Source organism: Erpetoichthys calabaricus, chromosome 3 (genome assembly GCF_900747795.2).
Source record: "Erpetoichthys calabaricus chromosome 3, fErpCal1.3, whole genome shotgun sequence".
NCBI lineage: Eukaryota > Metazoa > Chordata > Cladistia > Polypteriformes > Polypteridae > Erpetoichthys > Erpetoichthys calabaricus.
Genome location: NC_041396.2, coordinates 301818390 through 301836282, shown reverse-complemented (window position 1 = coordinate 301836282; position 17893 = coordinate 301818390). Strand labels below are relative to the sequence as shown.

Genomic DNA, 17893 nt, shown 5'->3' with positions numbered 1-17893 from the left:
GACAAATGAAATAACTGGAAATCAAATGTTCATTTCTAATACTTGTTGAAGACCCTTTGCTGGCAATGACAGCCTGAAGTCTTGAACTCCTGGACATCACCAGATGTTGGGTTTCCTTCTTTTTAATGCTCTGCCAGGCCTTTACTGCAGCGGCTTTCACTTGCTGTTTGTTTGTGGGCCTTTCTGTCTGAAGTTTAGTCTTCAACAAGTGAAATGTCTGCTCAGTTGGGTTAAGATCAGGTGACTGACTTGGCCATTCAAGACTTTTCCACTCCTTTGCTTTAATAAACTCCTGGGTTGCTTTGGCTGTATGTTTTGGGTCATTGTCCATCTGTATTATGAATCACTTTGACTGCTGTATGTAGCTGGATTTGAGCAGACAGTATGTCTCTGAACACCTCAGAATTCATTCGGCTGCTTCTGTCCTGTGTCACATCATCAATAAACACGAGTGTCCCAGTGCCACTGGCAGCCATCACACTGCCTCCCTCCACCGTGTTTTACAGATGATGTGCTATGCTTTGGATAATGAGCTTCTCCATACTTTTTTCTTGCCATCATTCTGGTAGAGGTTGATCTTGGTTTCATCTGTCCAAAGAATGTTTTTCCAGAACTGTGCTGGCTTTTTTTAGATGTTCTTTAGCAAAGTCCAATCTCACCTTTCTATTCTTGAGGCTTATGAGTGGCTTGCACCTTGCAGTGCACCCTCTGTATTTACTTTCATGCAGTCTTCTCTTTATGGTAGACTTGGATATCAATACGCCGACCCCCTGGAGAGTGTTGTTCTCTTGGTTGGCTGTTGTGAAGGGGTTTCTCTTCACCATGGAAATGATTCTGCGATCATCCACCACTGTTGTCTTCCGTGGACGTCCAGGTCTTTTTGCGTTGCTGAGTTCACCAGTGCTTGCTTTCTTTCTCAGGATGGACCAAACTGTAGATTTTGCCACTTGTAATATTGTAGCAATTTCTCCGATGGGTTTTTTCTGTTTTCTCAGCTTAAGGATGGCTTCTTTCACCTGCATGGAGAGCTCCTTTGACCGCATGTTGTCTGTTCACAGCAAAATCTTCCACATGCAAGCACCACACCTCAAATCAACTCCAGGCCTTTTATCCGCTTAATTGGTAAGGACATAACGATGGACTTGCACACACCTGCCCATGAAATAGCCAAAGAGTCAATTGTCCGATTACTTTTGAGCCCCTGAAATGAAGGGATTGTGTTCATAAAATGCTTTAGTTGCCTGACATGTTTATGCAATCGTTTTGTTCACCCCACTGAATTAAAGCTGAAAGTCTGCACTTCAACTACATCGGAGTTGTTTCATTTCAAATTCATTGTGGTGATGTACAGAACCAAAATGAGAAAAAAGTTGTCTCTGTCCAAATATTTATGGACCTAACTGTAATTTGCACACCGATATCAATTGGTTGCTCATTCATGAACAGTGAAGCCATGACTGAATGAATTCCACGCACGGACACTGATTGAGGGTGTGAGCTAACCCTTGTTGACATCGAGCAGGTTTGAAGGTCTAGCATGGCAGTTGAGAAAGAACACAGTTAGCCAGGCGTGTCACACATCATCACTGACACGTAACGTAGAGGGCACCAAATGCGATTGGCTCCTCAACAGAGTGAAGCCCCGGAGGTCACAGATCGGGCACCACTCCCATGCCAAGTCCATACACAAAGACTTTAAGACCCCAATACACAGACACACTCCCGTTTCTGAAGGTATCCACAAGCTCATCATGAGGCACAACATTTGAACATGAGAACTTGCTTCTGTGCATATTCAATGCAACCATCCATTTTCTGCTGCTTATTCTGCGATGCCCAGATGTTTCCTTTCCCTACCACCTCCTTCAACATTTCTCAGGGGTGGTGGGGGGATTGGGGAGGTGGATACCAAGGCATTCCTAGGCCCAGTGGGTCATGGGTCTGCCCCGGGGTCTCCTCCTGGCTGGACATGTCCAAAACATCTGCTTTGGATGCCTGGACCACCTCAGTTGGGTCCTTTCAATGAGGAAGGGCAACATCTCCACTGTGAGCTTCTCACTCGATTCCTCTGAAGAAAGCTCATTTTTTTTTAAGGGGTCACCACATTACAGTACTGGACTTGCACCCCCCACCCCAACCCCAACCCACTGGAAAGAGCAGCCCATAATAGTTGTCACTTGTCATCGTGCCCCACAGCTCTCCAGGATTCAAATTTGTTGTCTGTGCCACAGAAGGCAGACTGCAAAAGTGGGGCTCTGATGGGGGGGACCTGACAAGCAAGAGTTAAAAGAGAATGAAAACAACCATCCACTTCCTGTGCCCACCTAAACTATATTGCCAAAAGTATTGGGGGTGGGGGGGTGACCCACCCCCCCCCCTCCAAATCATTGCATTCAGGTGGTCCAATCATTTCCATGGCCACAGGTGTATAACATTGAGCCCCTCGGCATGCAGACTGATGGCTTCAACACACATTTGTGACAGAAGGGGTCGCTCTGAGGGGCTCAGTGAGTTCAAGTGTGGTGCCCTGATAGGATGGCACCTGTGCAGTAAGTCCATTCGTGACATGTCCTCACTACAAATATCCCACGGTCAGCTGTCAGTGGTATTATAACAAAGTGGAAGTAACTGGGAACAACAGCAACTCAGTGGTAGGCCACGTCAAATCACAGAGCGTGGACAGCGCATGCTGAGGTGGGCAGAAGTCACCAACTTTATAACTACAGACCTCCAAAAGCAGTGTAGAAAGAGAGCTCCATGGGATGAATGGGTCTCCATGGCCGAGCAGCTGCAGCCAAGCCTGACATCAAGTGTAATGCAAAGCGTCGGATACAGTAGTGTATGTAAAGCCCACCGCCAGTGCAGACGTGACCCCTGGAGTGACGAATCACACGATCCGATGGACGAGTCTGGCCAGGAGAACAGGACTCACCTGACTGCATTGTGCCAAGTGTGAAGTTTGGTGGAGAGGGGATTATGGTGGGTGGTTGGCCTTGGCCCCCTTAGTACCAGTGAAAGGAAGTCTTAATGCTTCAGCATACAAAGCCATTTTGGAGAACTTTGTGGGCACAGTTTGGGGATGGCAACATGACCGGGCACACACACCAGTGCACAAAGGAAGGTCTGTAAAGAAATGGAGGAGCGAGTTTAATGTGGCTGCACAGAGAGCCCTGACCTCAACCTGATAGAACACCTTTGGGAGACGGCGAGCGAGCCAGGCCTTCTCGCCCAACATCAGCGCCTGACCTCACCAATGCTCTCCTGGTCACAAACTCCCACACTCAGTCCTACACCTCGTGGAAAGCCTTCAGAGAAGAGCTGAAGCTGTTAGAGCTGCAAAGGGAGGGCCGACTCCATATTAAAGCCTAAGGGATGGCATTAAAGTTCACGTGTGGGTAAAGGCAGGCGTCCCGATACGTCTGGCAATAGAGTGCAGGTGAAAAGACAAATGCAAAGGGGTAAACCACCCGGACTGAACTGATGAAGAGGAGGGTGTACAAAAGAACACACCAGCATATCCTAAATCTACACAAGGCCCCCCCCCCCCCCCCAGAGAGCCATGCCAGCCTAGGCACTGCCCAGAAATGAGACGAGACGCCGGCCTGTCATTTATAAAAACATTTATTTCTTTTTTAGTTTCACCCCCATCCATCTCATCGTGGTTTCAGTTTTAAATCGCCTGCAGAACAACCTGAGGTGTGCGTTGTTAATGGGATCCCAAAAGAAAAGAAAAGAAAAAATCCAAAAACCTAACTAAAGTAAAACTGCTGCACAAGGACTGCCTGCCTTGACGAGGGTCCGCAGGCCAGTGGTGAGAGGAGGCTTGGAGGGGACCATTCAGTGCCAGACACTCAGAAATGGAGTTCAAGCGACGTGCTGAAAGGAGTGTACACATTTATATATAAAAAAAAAAAGCAGCACGCACACCCCCTCCACTCAAAAACCCCCATGAGCCCCCCATACATACAAAAAAAAAAAAAAAAACAAAACCCCACACACACGCCTAGGCCCCGTCTGTCATACCACTGAATAATAAATTAAAAAGCACCCAATGGAGAAAGGGGACCCTCTGCACAGAACCAAAGTCATGTGGGTGGGGGGGGGGGACACGAGGCAGTTGGGCCCATTGTCCCAAATGTCAGCATTTCATCTCCATGTGTGTTTAAGCACACAATAATAAAAACAAACCACACACGCGCAACAAGAACAGAGGCATACGTACAGAAACGGCCACCAAAAACCACCCACTTGTGGCAGCCGGGCCACAACGGTCCCCCCCCCCCGCCAATCTCAGACTCCCCCTACCGCTCCAAAAACCCAAAGACCCCTGCTTCATTAAAAAAAAAAAAAAAAAAAAAAATAAAAATAAATAAAGTGTGCGGTTCTGTTCAGCCCATGGGGACAGGAGGGTGAAGAAGAGCTGGAACATCCCCTACAGTGCCAGGCATACCAAGTGCCCCCCCCCCACCCATAAGTCATAGAGGTATCCTTCACATGGGGGGTGGGGGGTTTGTTACTGTGGAAAACGGATGGTGCGCATACAGACTACGAGTCCCCCCCCCCCCCCCTTAGTGGTGGATTCCACAACCTCATTGAAGACATTCCTTGAAATGGAAACTAAAACTGAAAGCAAATCCTTTCTGCAACACCTACGACGCCCTGCAGGCTGCGCTGCTCTGATCGATGGCCAGCCGAGCACAAGTGTGAGTGTCAGCGTGACGGGACAAAAAAAAAAAAAAGGAGACGATGAGTGCAAAAAAGCTGTGGGTGGGCACGTCCTAAAGAGACAGCACCCGCTTCAAGAGGGAGACGCGACGCACGAGGGGGAGAGAAAGAAATGAGAGACGTCATCCCGCTCGCCTGACCACCACAATCAGGGTGACCCGTCATCCATCTCTTCCTCTTGCCCTGTCCGTGCTAATGGAATAAATTACAGCATTGCTCTACAAACAGAAAGACCAAAACGAGGAGGCACGGCGGTTCCTTGGTCTCGTCTCTTTCCTGGGTACTGTCACTTTACACAGCTGGGGTGGGGAGGGCTTGGGGCTTCCTGTTTGTTTGATTATTTTGGGTGAGGCTTGTCCTTTTCTGGGAAGTTAACCTGACTTGGCGCCCACCAGCGTCATGAGTCCCTCGGTGCTCATACTCTTGGGCCGCTCCAGGGGGAAGCCCAGGGCTCTGCTCCAGATCATCTGCGATAGGACCCCGAGTGCCCGGGAGACCCCAAAAAGCACTGTATAGTAATTCATCTCCGTCATTCCATAGTACTGTAAGAAAAAACAACAAAAAAAAAAAGTTAAAAAGCATGAAAAAAATTCAAAATACACAAAAAAAAGAGGAAGGAGGTCGTCAGTGCGGTAAGAGACTGAAAAGACAGCAAACTCCTGGTGCCCACACTCAGCCGCTGCGTTGGCACACCATGAGGCAGACAGGAAACACGCGCTACTCCCTGGGGGGGATTTGAGGCCTACGCCTTTCAAAGTGTCAGCGTCCAGTGGTACAAAAGCACAAGAAACCCGAAATAACCAACTTAATGTCGACCTCTCCGCTCACTCCAGTGTGTATTATATACATACACAGTACACACGACTACATTTGTGTGTGTATATATATCTCGATTATATCAAATATCATCCGATATTAGGTGGAGTGGTGGCTCTGAGGCTACGGATCTGCACTGGCAATCGGAAGGTTACTGGTTCGAATCCCGTAAATGTCAAAAGGGACTCTGCTGTGTTGGGCCTTTGAGCAAAGCCCTGAACCTGCAATTGCTGAGCACTTTGAGTAGTGAGAAAAGCGCTAAAGAAATGCAAAGAATTATTATCTATATAGATAAATATGAAAGGCACTATATTTATCATACACTGCCTTTCATATCTATCTGTCTGTATGTATTATACATACATACATACACACAGTGGAACCTCAGTTTGTGAGTAACTTGGTTTACGAGTGTTTTGCAAGACGAGCTAAAATTTGTAATGAATTTTGACTTGATAAACGAGCGACGTCTTGCAATACGAGTAGTATGTCTACACTTTGTCTGCTGAGCGTCATGTGATCACAACTGAGCTGATGGTTCTTCTCTCTCTCGCTGCGGGATTGTGGGTAATCGTCTCCTATTCTCCGCCTGAGTCGGCGTGCAGCACTCATAGTAAACATCCGTACGAGCGTATACTGCTTATTACAGCATTAGCATTGTGACTGTGTGTGTGTGTGTGTGTGTATGTACTCACGCGCGTGTGTGTGTGCTGTGACGTGCGAGTCCCCATCTTGCACCCTAAAACATGAAGCTGAGTCTCAGTAGTTTATCAACACCAGCTTTGTTCAGCTTGAAACAGCAACAGCGCGGTTATTTATTGTAGCGGGATCTGCCGCTCTCCTATACACAGACACAGCAGTCAGGCAGGGCCCTGCGTATTTATAATGTTCCCTTGTATCACCCATTGACGGCAGGCGCTTATAGCATGTCCGCGATCTTTTTGGATTATCTTTTACGGCAAACTGCTACAGCGCTGGGTGCCTGCGATTGCTTTGGGACGCTCTTCCGCGTGTCGTCCCGTTGGGTGCAATCCCAGAAGAGTTTAGAAACTCACTCACACCAGCCATGATTCTTTTCAAAGGTACCGTGCAGGTTAATTTGTTTTATGTATTTTTAGTTTACATTTTTATATGAATAGTTTTGGGTTGTGGAACAAATCATCTGAGTTTCCATTATTTCTTATGGGGAAATTCACTTTGATATACGAGAGCTTTGGACTACAAGCACGTTTCTGGAACGAATTATGCTCGCAAACTGAGGTTCCACTGTGTGTGTGTGTGTATATGTATATATATATATATATATATATATATATACAAAAACACACACTATATAATAAACAAATACACACTAAGTATTTTATATACACATTATATAATAAATACACACACACACACTGTACATACTAACACATCCAGCAGTTGCTACCATGACTGGCTATTTAGTATCCTTGATTTGTGGATAGAAAACAAACCAGCACATTCACAGTTTATGTTAGGTTATCCATCCATCCACTATCCAACCTGCTATATCCTAACTACAGGGTCACGGGGGTCTGCTGGAGCCAATCCCAGCCAGCACTTTGTGCAAGGCAGGAAACAAACCCCAGGCAGGGCGCCAGCCCACCACAGGGCACACACACTAAGGACAATTTTGGATCACCAATGCACCTAACCTGCATGTCTTTGGATTGTGGGAGGAAACCCACGCAGACACGGGGAGAACATGCAAACTCCACGCAGGGAGGACCCGGGAAGCAGACCCAGGTTTAAAACCTGACGTGCTAACTTAATTCCAATTTCATATATGAAAATCAGTGTAAAAACTTAATAAAGAGCCAAACCCGGGTCTCTTTACTGCGAAGCAGCAGCGCTACCACTGCGCCACCCTGTTATCTTTCTTATTTTTAAATTGTCTCTTGTAGTGGGACTATTAGAATATGCATCTTTATCTCTTAGCCTCATTATTGCATGGATCCAGTTTAAAAAAATATAGATTTTTGAAATTCTGGATGCTGGAAACAATGTAATGTATGCATCTGTAAACTGGCAACACCCATGACATATAATAATTCTTTGCATTTATATAGCGCATTTCTCACTACTCAAAGCACTCAGCCATTGCAGGTTAAGGGCCTTGCTGAAGGGCCCAACAGAGCAGAGTCCCTTTTGGCATTTTACGGGATTCAAACTGGCAACCTTCTGACTGCCAGTGCAGATCTCTAGCCTCAGACATCACTGCAGCTGTTCAGCGGTCTCATGGAGGAATTCTGAGCTCCAAGTTAATATTTATCCAGAGGCCACTCATTTTTTGTCCCGTGAGCATGTACTTTACATTCTATATATTCTTTTCTTGGGTCGATGTGCATCTTTTTGCTGCTGATGTATTACTGCCATGCAAGTAAAAATTACATTTTACTACACACACATGAAAAACTTGAACTTGAATACTGAAGTACAGTAACTAAAATATACAGACGATGTATCACTTTGAGAGGCACAGATCAACACTTTCATTCTTCATCATTTGGTAAATAAGAACTCACCCGATATCTGGGAACATTCAATACTGCTGAAATGAACATTCCTAAGCAACATCACTACACAGATCATAAAACCATTACATTAAACGAAATATGTAAAGACTTAAAAGTACAAGATACCTATATGGATTTTGGACCGGGTGATGAATCAATTTGCTGCACTATCACAGCTTAGAACAAGAGCCCTGCCAGTGTGAATGTTTTGCCCTTCACAAATAAACCCATCCACAAGTACCAAAGTAACAGTTAGATCATCACCAAACTTGCCAAAGGCCACTCTGTGTTCACACAGACCTTCACAGCACTCATCTTACCTGAAGCAGCACTCCACTATGGGCATCTACGTTGGGCCAGGGGTTCTTAGCTTTGCCCTGCTCCAGAAGCACATCAGGAACAATCTTGTAGAGTTGTGACACCAGTTTGAACATGGGGTCATTGGGAAGGTGCTTAAGAGCAAACTCCCGCTGGCAGGTGTAGCGGGGATCGGTCTTGCGCAAGACAGCATGGCCATACCCTGGAACCACCTTTGAAGTAAAAGAAACAAAGATTAGTGCCAGTCCCATAGTTTTTGCGAGAGACCTTGTGAGCCAAGAATAAAGATGTAGTGGGAGAGAACATTTCCTGTCCACCCTGCACCACCCGGTGGCTTCTTACCCGACCCGACTTGAGTGTGTTCCAGATGTAGTCTCTCAGTTTCTCGTCTGACACCTCTCCACCAAGTTCCTTTTGCAGATGAGTGAGCCACACCAGCACCTCCTGCAAGACACAGAACTCAGTGTTATGGACAGATACTCAAGGAGACAGAGACTCATGGAGACCAAGACAGAGACAGAGACTCATGGAGACAGACACCCAAGGAGACAGAGGCAGACACTCATGGAGACAGAGACTCATGGAGACAGAGACTCATGGAGACAGAGACTCATGGAGTGGGTATACATAATTACAGAAAAAAAAAAACAACCTATCAACATGACAGAAAATTGGGGGAACTGGCTCCTTAGATAAACTAAATGAATGTAAAAGAAGAAGACGGTGTGCAATCAGGTACGTTAGGTTGATCAGTAGTGCCACCAGCTGGACACTTTCTGCAGCAGCCAGCTCCTCATGGATTTGAGATGCAGAACAGAAGCACTGTGAAGCTGAAAGCATTAGAGCAGGGCTGGTCAATTACAAATTCACTTGGGCCAGATTTTCAAACCAAGAAATTGAACTGGGCCAGACATTTTCAGCAGCTGGAATTAGTGGCCGCTAATGACACATTTTAAGCCAACAACAACATTTATTTCTATAGCACATTTTCATACAAAAAGTAGCTCAAAGTGCTTTACATAATGAAGAGAAGAAAAATAAAAGACAAAATAAGAAATTAAAATAAGACATTAGTTAACATAGAAAGGAGTAAGGTCCGATGGCCAGGGTGGACAGAAAAAACAAAAAAAAAACTCCAGAAGGCTGGAGAAAAAAATAAAATCTGTAGGGGTTCCAGGCCACGAGACCACCCAGTCCCCTCTGGGCATTCTACCTAACATAAATGAAATAGTCCTCTTTGTAGTTCGGCCAACACAAATGAATGTACTGGGAAAACAAGTCATGTTTATTCATCGTTTTCCTTTTTAAATTTGGTCACATCTGACATTGGCACATCAAAAAGTGTACATTTAAAAAAAAAAAAAGCTATAACTGAACAGAATCTGGGCGGCACGGTGGCGCTGTGGGTAGCGCTGCTGCCTCGCAGTTGGGAGATCTGGGGACCTGGGTTCGCTTCCCGGGTCCTCCCTGCATGGAGTTTGCATGTTCTCCCTGTGTCCGCGTGGGTTTCCTCCCACAGTCCAAAGACATGCTGGTTAGGTGGATTGACGATTCTAAATTGGCCCTAGTGTGTGCTTGGTGTGTGGGTGTGTTTGTGTGCGTCCTGCGGTGGGTTGGCACCCTGCCTGGGATTGGTTCCTGCCTTGTGCCCTGTGTTGGCTGGGATTGGCTCCAGCAGACCCCCGTGACCCTGTGTTCGGATTCAGCGGGTTGGAAAATGGATGGATGGATGGATGAATGAACAGAATCTGAGAGAGTCGCGATGCTTCCACCCCCACCCAAACTTTTGAAATCAAAAAACATTTTGGTCATCATTTGGGTTATTGATGAGATCCTGCCAAGTTTTGAAAAAGTTCTGCACAGATCCTCTAAGTGAGAATCTGATTTTTTCCAATTTCAAATAATATAAAACATCGGTTACCCACCGACTTAGAAAAGCAGAGTTAGGATTCTTCCAGTTGAGTGAAATAAGTCTACGTGCCAATAGTGAAGTGAAAGCCATCATAGTTTGTTGGTCCTTCTCCACTTTAAGCCCCTCTGTGAGCCCACCACACACAGCCATTAGTGGATTAGGAGGGATTGGGACCCCAAGGCTGTCAGATAGGAATTTAAAGATTTTGGTCCAGAATGATGTTAATTTGGTGCAGGCCCAGTGAGGCTGGAACTCAATTGCAACGTTTGCAGGTTGGCTCTCACCCTGGAAACATTTTGGATAATTTCAGATGAGAGAGAGGTGCTCGATATACAATTTTGAGTTGAATAATTGCATGCTTTGTGCATATGTGTACTTCCTTAGAAGGCTGGCGTCCTTCAACATCTGCAATAAGATGCTGCAGATGTTCTATCAGACGGTTGTGGCGAGTGCCCTCTTCTACGTGGTGGTGTGCTGGGGAGGCAGCATAAAGAAGAAGGGACGCCACACGCCTGGACAAACTGGTGAGGAAGGCAGGCTCTATTGTAGGCACAGAGCTGGACAGTTTGACATCTGTGGCAGAGTGACGGGCGCTGAGCAGACTCCTGTCAATCATGGAGAATCCACTGCATCCACTGAACAGGATCATCTCCAGACAGAGGAGCAGCTTCAGCGACAGACTGAGGAGATCGTTCCTCCACCACACTATGTGACTCTTCAATTCCACCCGGGGGAGTAAACGTTAACATTATACAAAGTAAGTTATTGTCTGTTATACCGGCATTGTTATCACTCTTTAATTTAATATTGTTTTTTTTATCAGTATGCTGCTGCTGGAGTATGGGAATTTCCTCTTGGGATTAATAAAGTATCTATCTATCTTTCTGGCCTCCAGCTAACCTGCATGCGTGAAAACGATAACCGCAATGTAAAACTAAACCAAAAATGCTAAACGCCATCCATCAGTTTTAAAGTTCGCAGATACAAATGTGACGATCCCCATGGTTGTGGAACATGGAGTCGCCATGGATTCTCTATTGTGGGTTCAAATGCCACCCTCACTCATTCAGTTGCTCAGAGTCCCTACATATCTTTGTACGTTTTCCACTTGCATCCCCAAAAGTGAACAGTATAATTGGGCGACAGGCACAAGCCATGGGTGAAACTGGAACCATTACTCACTTTACATGTCCCCAATGACAGCGACACTTTGTTTAGCACTGAAACATAAATCTGTGGTAATCATTTGTTGTTCCAGAGGTTTTTCGTGGCTACCAAAGGTTTGTTTCTGCCATCCATTAAAAGTTTGCTTTAACTTCCCCTTTCTTCATGATGCTCTCTCCGTGTACACCAATACCGATTTTTGCTCTCTCAAACAAATCTTCCGTACCCACAGCTCTGCTGTGCACCCCACTAGAACTTTCATGTTTTTATGACTTGTTTCAGTTTCAATCCCTGAGGTCTATAGTGCATTTATTTTTCATGTACTGAATTCTTTTGTAATTTTTAAAATGCTTTGGGTTGGTGATCTGTTGAAGGGGCTGCAGTATATAAAAGAGTGAGTTAGCCCGTTTATATCTTTCCCAGCAGGCTTACCAATATTGCTGGCATTGACTAATGTCTTCTGAGGAAAAAAATCATGAATAAAAAAAAGATTTAGTGTATGGTGTTTTCACATGAACGTGGTTTAATTTAACATTTGAACTGGTTATTTTCGGTTTTAAATAATCACTAAGAATAGATACCTGATGTTTGTCACTCTCTGCGGGTACTTCAAATGGCTTATTGTTAAATTAACTCTTTTAGGGCGGATGTCGACTTTTGTCGACAGGAGGGGTTGAAGGCTAATGTCGACAAAAGTCGACATCCAGGGATAAAGGGCGACAATCAGCTGTTAATGGCGACAAATCTCACTGTCACGTCACAGGCATTCCCTCTGTGCTTGGAGGAATGCTAGACTCGTTGACTCAGCAACTAAACCTTGCGTGTGCGTGAGTTGCGAAATGTAAACAAAGGCAAGATGGCACCGACATGTGAAAAGGCAGCGAAGCAAGTGCAGAAAAGAAAACACTTGGCAGACGATGTTTTGCGCATTATCGCGGAGTCGGACTCTTGATTTTTCAGAATAGGATTTTATTGGCAGTGATCAGGAGATCGAGCAAGAGAGCGAGAAGCTGGCATCAGCTGATCAGACACCAGCTGATGCCGCGCCAGCGGATCTGCTGCCAGTTGAGCGCCTTCACGCAGCCGATGCATCTACAGCAAGGTTCGCATGGGATAAATACACAGACATTGATCCGTTGAGAGCCGATCTGGCTACCGGAGTTTACAAGACGGCATGGCTTGCTGTTGGACACGACAGATCACCAGCTGCTGTACTTCAGGCTGCTCTCTCCTGATGCTGCTTTTCAGCTACTGTCAGACGAGACAAACAGGTAGGCAGAGATTTTTTTTGAATCACGGGCTGCGTTTGCATCGCATTCTCGTTTTTCAAAGTGGAAACCCACAACGAAAGACGAGACGAAGCGCGCTGTGGCATTACAAATAGAGATGGGACAGAACTGGTGATATAACTTCAGGGAGCATTGGTCCAAACGTGTTTTGTCCCCTGGTGGCTTTGGACGGGTTATGCAGCGTGGTGATAGGTACGTGCTGCTGCAAAGTTTTATTAATTTCTGAAATAAACAGAAGCAAATCCCATGGGGTGAGCCAGGCTATAATGCCATACATAAAGTTCATAAAGTTTCAGAAGATGAAAAGAGGTGACAATACGGTTTTCATGCAGGCAGAAAACTTGGTGGCAGTGGCATGGCACGATGGCAAATGGGTGACTTGTCTCTCTACAGTACACACTAACAATATATGTGAGAAAGTGCAGCAACAGACAATTGAAAAATAGGCACCAAAGCAACACATATTGTAAGTGCAATGTGGCAATGACTGAAATTGGCTGTTTTGAGAGAGATCAGACTTTGCTGTGTAAAATGTATGTGATATGTATGTGAAATCATAGAGTATGCAGGCTCATACAACATGCAAGACAGGAACATTTGTCAAAAGTAAATATTTTTTGTTGATTTGATATGTTAAACAATTGCTTTGTGTTCTTTTTTAAAAAATGTTAGTTTTTGGAAAAATATTCAGCCCTGGGAGAAAAGAAACAAAAAAAAAATTAGCCCTAAAAGAGTTAATGCTTATAAAGATATAATAATTCTTTGCATTTATATAGCGCTTTTCTCACTACTCAAAGCGCTCAGCAATTGCAGGTTAAGGGCTTTGCTCGAGGGCCCAACACAGCAGAGTCCCTATTGGCGTTTACAGGATTCAAACCAGCAACCTTCCGATTGCCAGTGCAGATCTCTAGCCTCAGAGCCACCACTCCGCCCATATTAGAAGTCCATCTTCACTTAAAACATAAGGGAGAAACTTCACGGACAATAAAGCCGATAGATCTCTTCAAAGTTACATTTTAGCAATGGAAGTGCCAGATTGAATACATGCCATTAAGCTGGCAACAAGCACAAGCAGGTTGGAGTGCATTTACAAATTTACAAATACAGTGGGCATACAAAAGAATCCCCCATTTGAAATATTCCCATTTTTATTTTGCCTTAAATGAAAACACACAAACTAATATTTCTTCCCAGCTTTACTTACTCAATGCCACCTGTAACATCCAAGTGAAAGAAATCACAGCAACAGTTCAGAAAAATTGTAAAAAATCAAAAACAAGACCTACTGAGATTAATAAAGGATCACCCCCCCCCCCCCAGTGTCAATGTCATTTTGACCCCCCCTTTAATGACAGCCTTGAGTCTGTTGGGATTCTTCTCTATCAGCTTTGCCCATCTAGATTGAGCCCACTCAATATTTGCCCCCCACTCTTCTTTACAGGACTGTTCAAGTTTGGTCAAACTGGATGGTGAGCGTTGGTGGGCTGCTATCTTAAGATCATTCCACAGATTCTTTCAATGGTCTTAGGCCACACTAAGGACATTCACTTTTTTCTCCTTCAGCCACAGTGTGGTCCATTTTGCTGTGTTCTTCAGGTCGTTGTCGTGTTGAAAGGTGAACATTCTGCCCATCTTCAACTTTCTGGCAAAGGGTAGCAGGTTTTCCTCAAGAAGTTGACAACATTTTACCCCATCCATTTTTCCTTCTACCCTAACGAGAGCCCCAGGCCCCCCACAACAGGATGCTGCCCCCTCCATGCTTTACTGTAAGTATGGTGTGTTGTGGATGGTAAGCTGCATTGGCGTACCGTTTGGTGTTGAGGCCAAAGAGTTTGATTTTGGTCTCATCTGACCATAAGACCTTTTTCCACTTGGCATCAGAATCTTCAAGGTGCATTCTGGGAAAGCTCAAATGAGCCTTCATGTGGCCTTTCTTGTGAAGTGCGACCCTCCCGAACAAGCCACAATTGTGGAGCGCTTGTCAAATTGCTGTCACATGCACACAATAGATAGATAGATACTTTATTAATCAAGGGGAAATTCACATACTCCAGCAGCAGCATACTGATAAAAAGTGTCCAGGGAACAAGTCCACATAAAAGAAAGTGGTAGGAGTGATCAGTGAAATAGACAATGACCACTCTTTGCCATCAAAGTGCCTCTTGGTATCCTCTCCTACCAGTTTCCTCCTTGATCTTCCATTCAGTTTAGAGGATCCAGGGAGGGTCCTTGTAGTACTAAACACTTCTTTATTATGGACTTTACTGAGCTCCTTGGGATTGATAAAGCCGTTGAGATTTTCTTTGTCTCCATCTCCTGCCTTATGTCCGTCCACAACTCTATCCTGGAGATCTTTTCAAAGTGGCTGGCCACCCATAGTCAGTTGTTTGCTGTCAGTTGCTCTACCAAGCGAGGGAATGAATGGACCAGGAACAGCTTCACTAATCACACTCATTACAACTGATCACAGCCAGTAACCACAATGGAAATGGTGGGCACCGACACCTGATTGAGTTTAGGAGGTTGGTGGTGGTCCTTTATTAATCTCAGGATTTTTAAAAAATTTTCTGAACTGTACCTGTGATATCTTTCACTTGGGTTTTATAGATTGCATTGAGTAAGTAAAGCTGGAAAAATATTAGCTTGTGTGTTTTCAAGTTAACGCTGTAAAGCAAAATAAATTGAATATTTCGAAGGGGGGGTTCTTTTCTATACCCTCTGTTAATGGTCTTATCAAGCAATTTGCAGCAATTTATGGAGCCAAGTCCACATGCCTTACAAAGCTAATGAAAGCTGACAGGCTGGGCATTTAAAAAAATAAATAAATCAGACTGAACGATGACCTGCGCGTCACTTTGATAAGAAAACAGACGCTGAAATAGCAGCAAATGCTTATCTGCAAACCCTCACAGAAAGTGCTCTATCATGTAATTGCTGCTCATATCGAGAAATTTATAACTGTTTGAAAGTGAAACTTCTCCTGCTTTTTGCTAGATAAACACCTGACCATTGAAATAAAGAAGATCTTAGTTACCGAGTGAAAACACTGAGCACACTTAAGATAGGCTGTGCAGTGGCCATTTTAGATGGGCTGAAGGCAATGGGGATCTGCAGAAAAACGTGGAATACAGCACTTTAACAGGATAATTGTGAACTTAAAAATAAATGGCACCATCAGTATTATCACATTATTCATGAACAGTGGGACAACAACAAGCAGCAGACTGGAATTAGAAGTTGATCTTAAATTTGCCACAGATGGCTTCAGAAAAGGCAACAAAGAAGTTAAGTGCATCATCAATACACTTCCAGGATATTGGACTTAACATGTGCAGCAGCCTCTGCCAAACTTGCATACACCCCCCTAAAAAACGCCCTGTAAACTACCAACTCTTTGGGCTGTGTGACCGAGGTCTCGAGACTGTAGACAGGCCATCACTGCTACAGAAATTCATACTTAAGCTATTCAAGCCTAAAAGCAAAGAGGTGGAGATCTGCTCTAGAGAGGAGAGCAATGAAGGTCATTAGGACCACCACGACAGAATACATGTGTGTGAATGAGGAGGTCCATGGAATGGTGAGGATGATGCAGGGAGTAGAGTTGGAGAAGGTGGAGGAGTTTAAATACTTGGGATCAACTGTACAGAGTAACGGGGATTGTGGAAGAGAAGTGAAGAAGAGAGTGCAGGCAGGGTGGAGAAGAGTGTCAGGAGTGATTTGTGACAGACGGGTATCAGCAAGAGTGAAAGGGAAGGTCTACAGGATGGTAGTGAGACCAGCTATGTTATATGGGCTGGAGACGGTGGCACAGGAGACAGAGCTGGAGGTGGCAGAGTTAAAGATGCTAAGATTTGCATTGGGTGTGACGAGGATGGACAGGATTAGAAATGAGGACATTAGAGGGTCAGCTCAGGTTGGGTGACAAAGTCAGAGAGGCGAGATTGCGTTGGTCTGGACATGCGAAAGGTGCTATACAAATAAAACGTATTATTATAATTATGTGCAGAGGAGAGATGCCGAGTATATTGGGAGAAGGGTGATAGGGATAGAGCTGCCAGGCAAGAGGAGAAGAGGAAGGCCTAAGAGAAGGTTTATGGATGTGGTGACGGGAGGACATGCAGGTGATGGGTGTGAGAACAGATAGTAGAGGACAAGAAGAGTTGAAAGAAGATGATCCGCTGTGGCAACTCCTAACGGGAGCAGCTGAAAGAAGAAGACGACGACTACAGCCAGCAGCACGAGTTCTGACCACAGCCAAAAGGGCAAAGACCATATGAGCAGACATCATTTGGATCTTACATAATAGAGAAACTTGACAAAGAGCCCGTTTCGACAACGTAAGATGAAACGGGAACGAGTGGAATAGTAATAAGTATAAGCACCACAAACCTGATATCAGTGTATTGAATGAATGCGTAATTAGGCCAGGAACTGTAGTCGAAATCGCCTTTCAGGCCTCTAGAGCTTTAATCGAAGTCGCCTTTCTCTTTGAATTTTCGCGTCCATAAATCCGCCGCCTGCCGCGATGTCGGTCTCGTAATGTTTTTCGGGCAGCTGCGCAGAAGGCGACTGCGCATTTGGCTTTGGACAGACGTGAGTGAGTGACTGAGGAGATTGGCGAATTATATATAGGATTAATTGCTTATTATTAGTGCTATTATAATGACGTTGAAATGCATATATTGTTAAGGTCAGTGGATGATAGATTATGCTGTATGTGTTATACAATTTTACAGGTGAGGAAGTCCGATGTTTTGAGGTAAGACCGTTATTTTAGGTGAAGTAGTTCTACTTGATCACGGTGCTAGAGAGCAATGATGATCAATTAGTATATGCAACAGAGAATTCTTGTACTCTATAGGTATATAGAGTAGTTATTGTCACATGTACAGTTATGCCTTGCGATTTGCAGGGGTTAGGGGTAAATGTGAAAATCCACAAATCCATTTTGGGCCCATGATTATAAACTATTCTAAGTTTATTGCACTAAATAAGATGCAGAATGTTGTGAGAAACATGAGATAGAAAGATTACAGCATAAGCAAATCAAGTGGCGCTCCCCCAGATAAAGTGTTCAGTCCTGCTGTCCTTTACTGAAGTTAAACTTTGCACAAAATGTGACATACAATAAA

The 17893-nt window shown here is 44.7% G+C and overlaps 1 protein-coding gene across 1 annotated transcript in view; it reads right to left on the bottom strand.

Moving 5' to 3' along the window:
- Positions 1 to 3605: 3605 nt before the first annotated feature.
- The window catches only part of cs (citrate synthase), a 47854-nt gene continuing 33566 nt past the window's right edge, over positions 3606 to 17893 (bottom strand). Inside the window, exons 9-11 of the mRNA XM_028798600.2 lie at positions 8739 to 8840; positions 8399 to 8608; positions 3606 to 5267 (exon numbers count right to left, since the gene is read on the bottom strand). Of these exons, the coding sequence (XP_028654433.1) occupies positions 5097 to 5267; positions 8399 to 8608; positions 8739 to 8840 (483 nt within the window). The 3' untranslated portion in view covers positions 3606 to 5096. The remainder of the gene's footprint in view (positions 5268 to 8398; positions 8609 to 8738; positions 8841 to 17893) is intronic.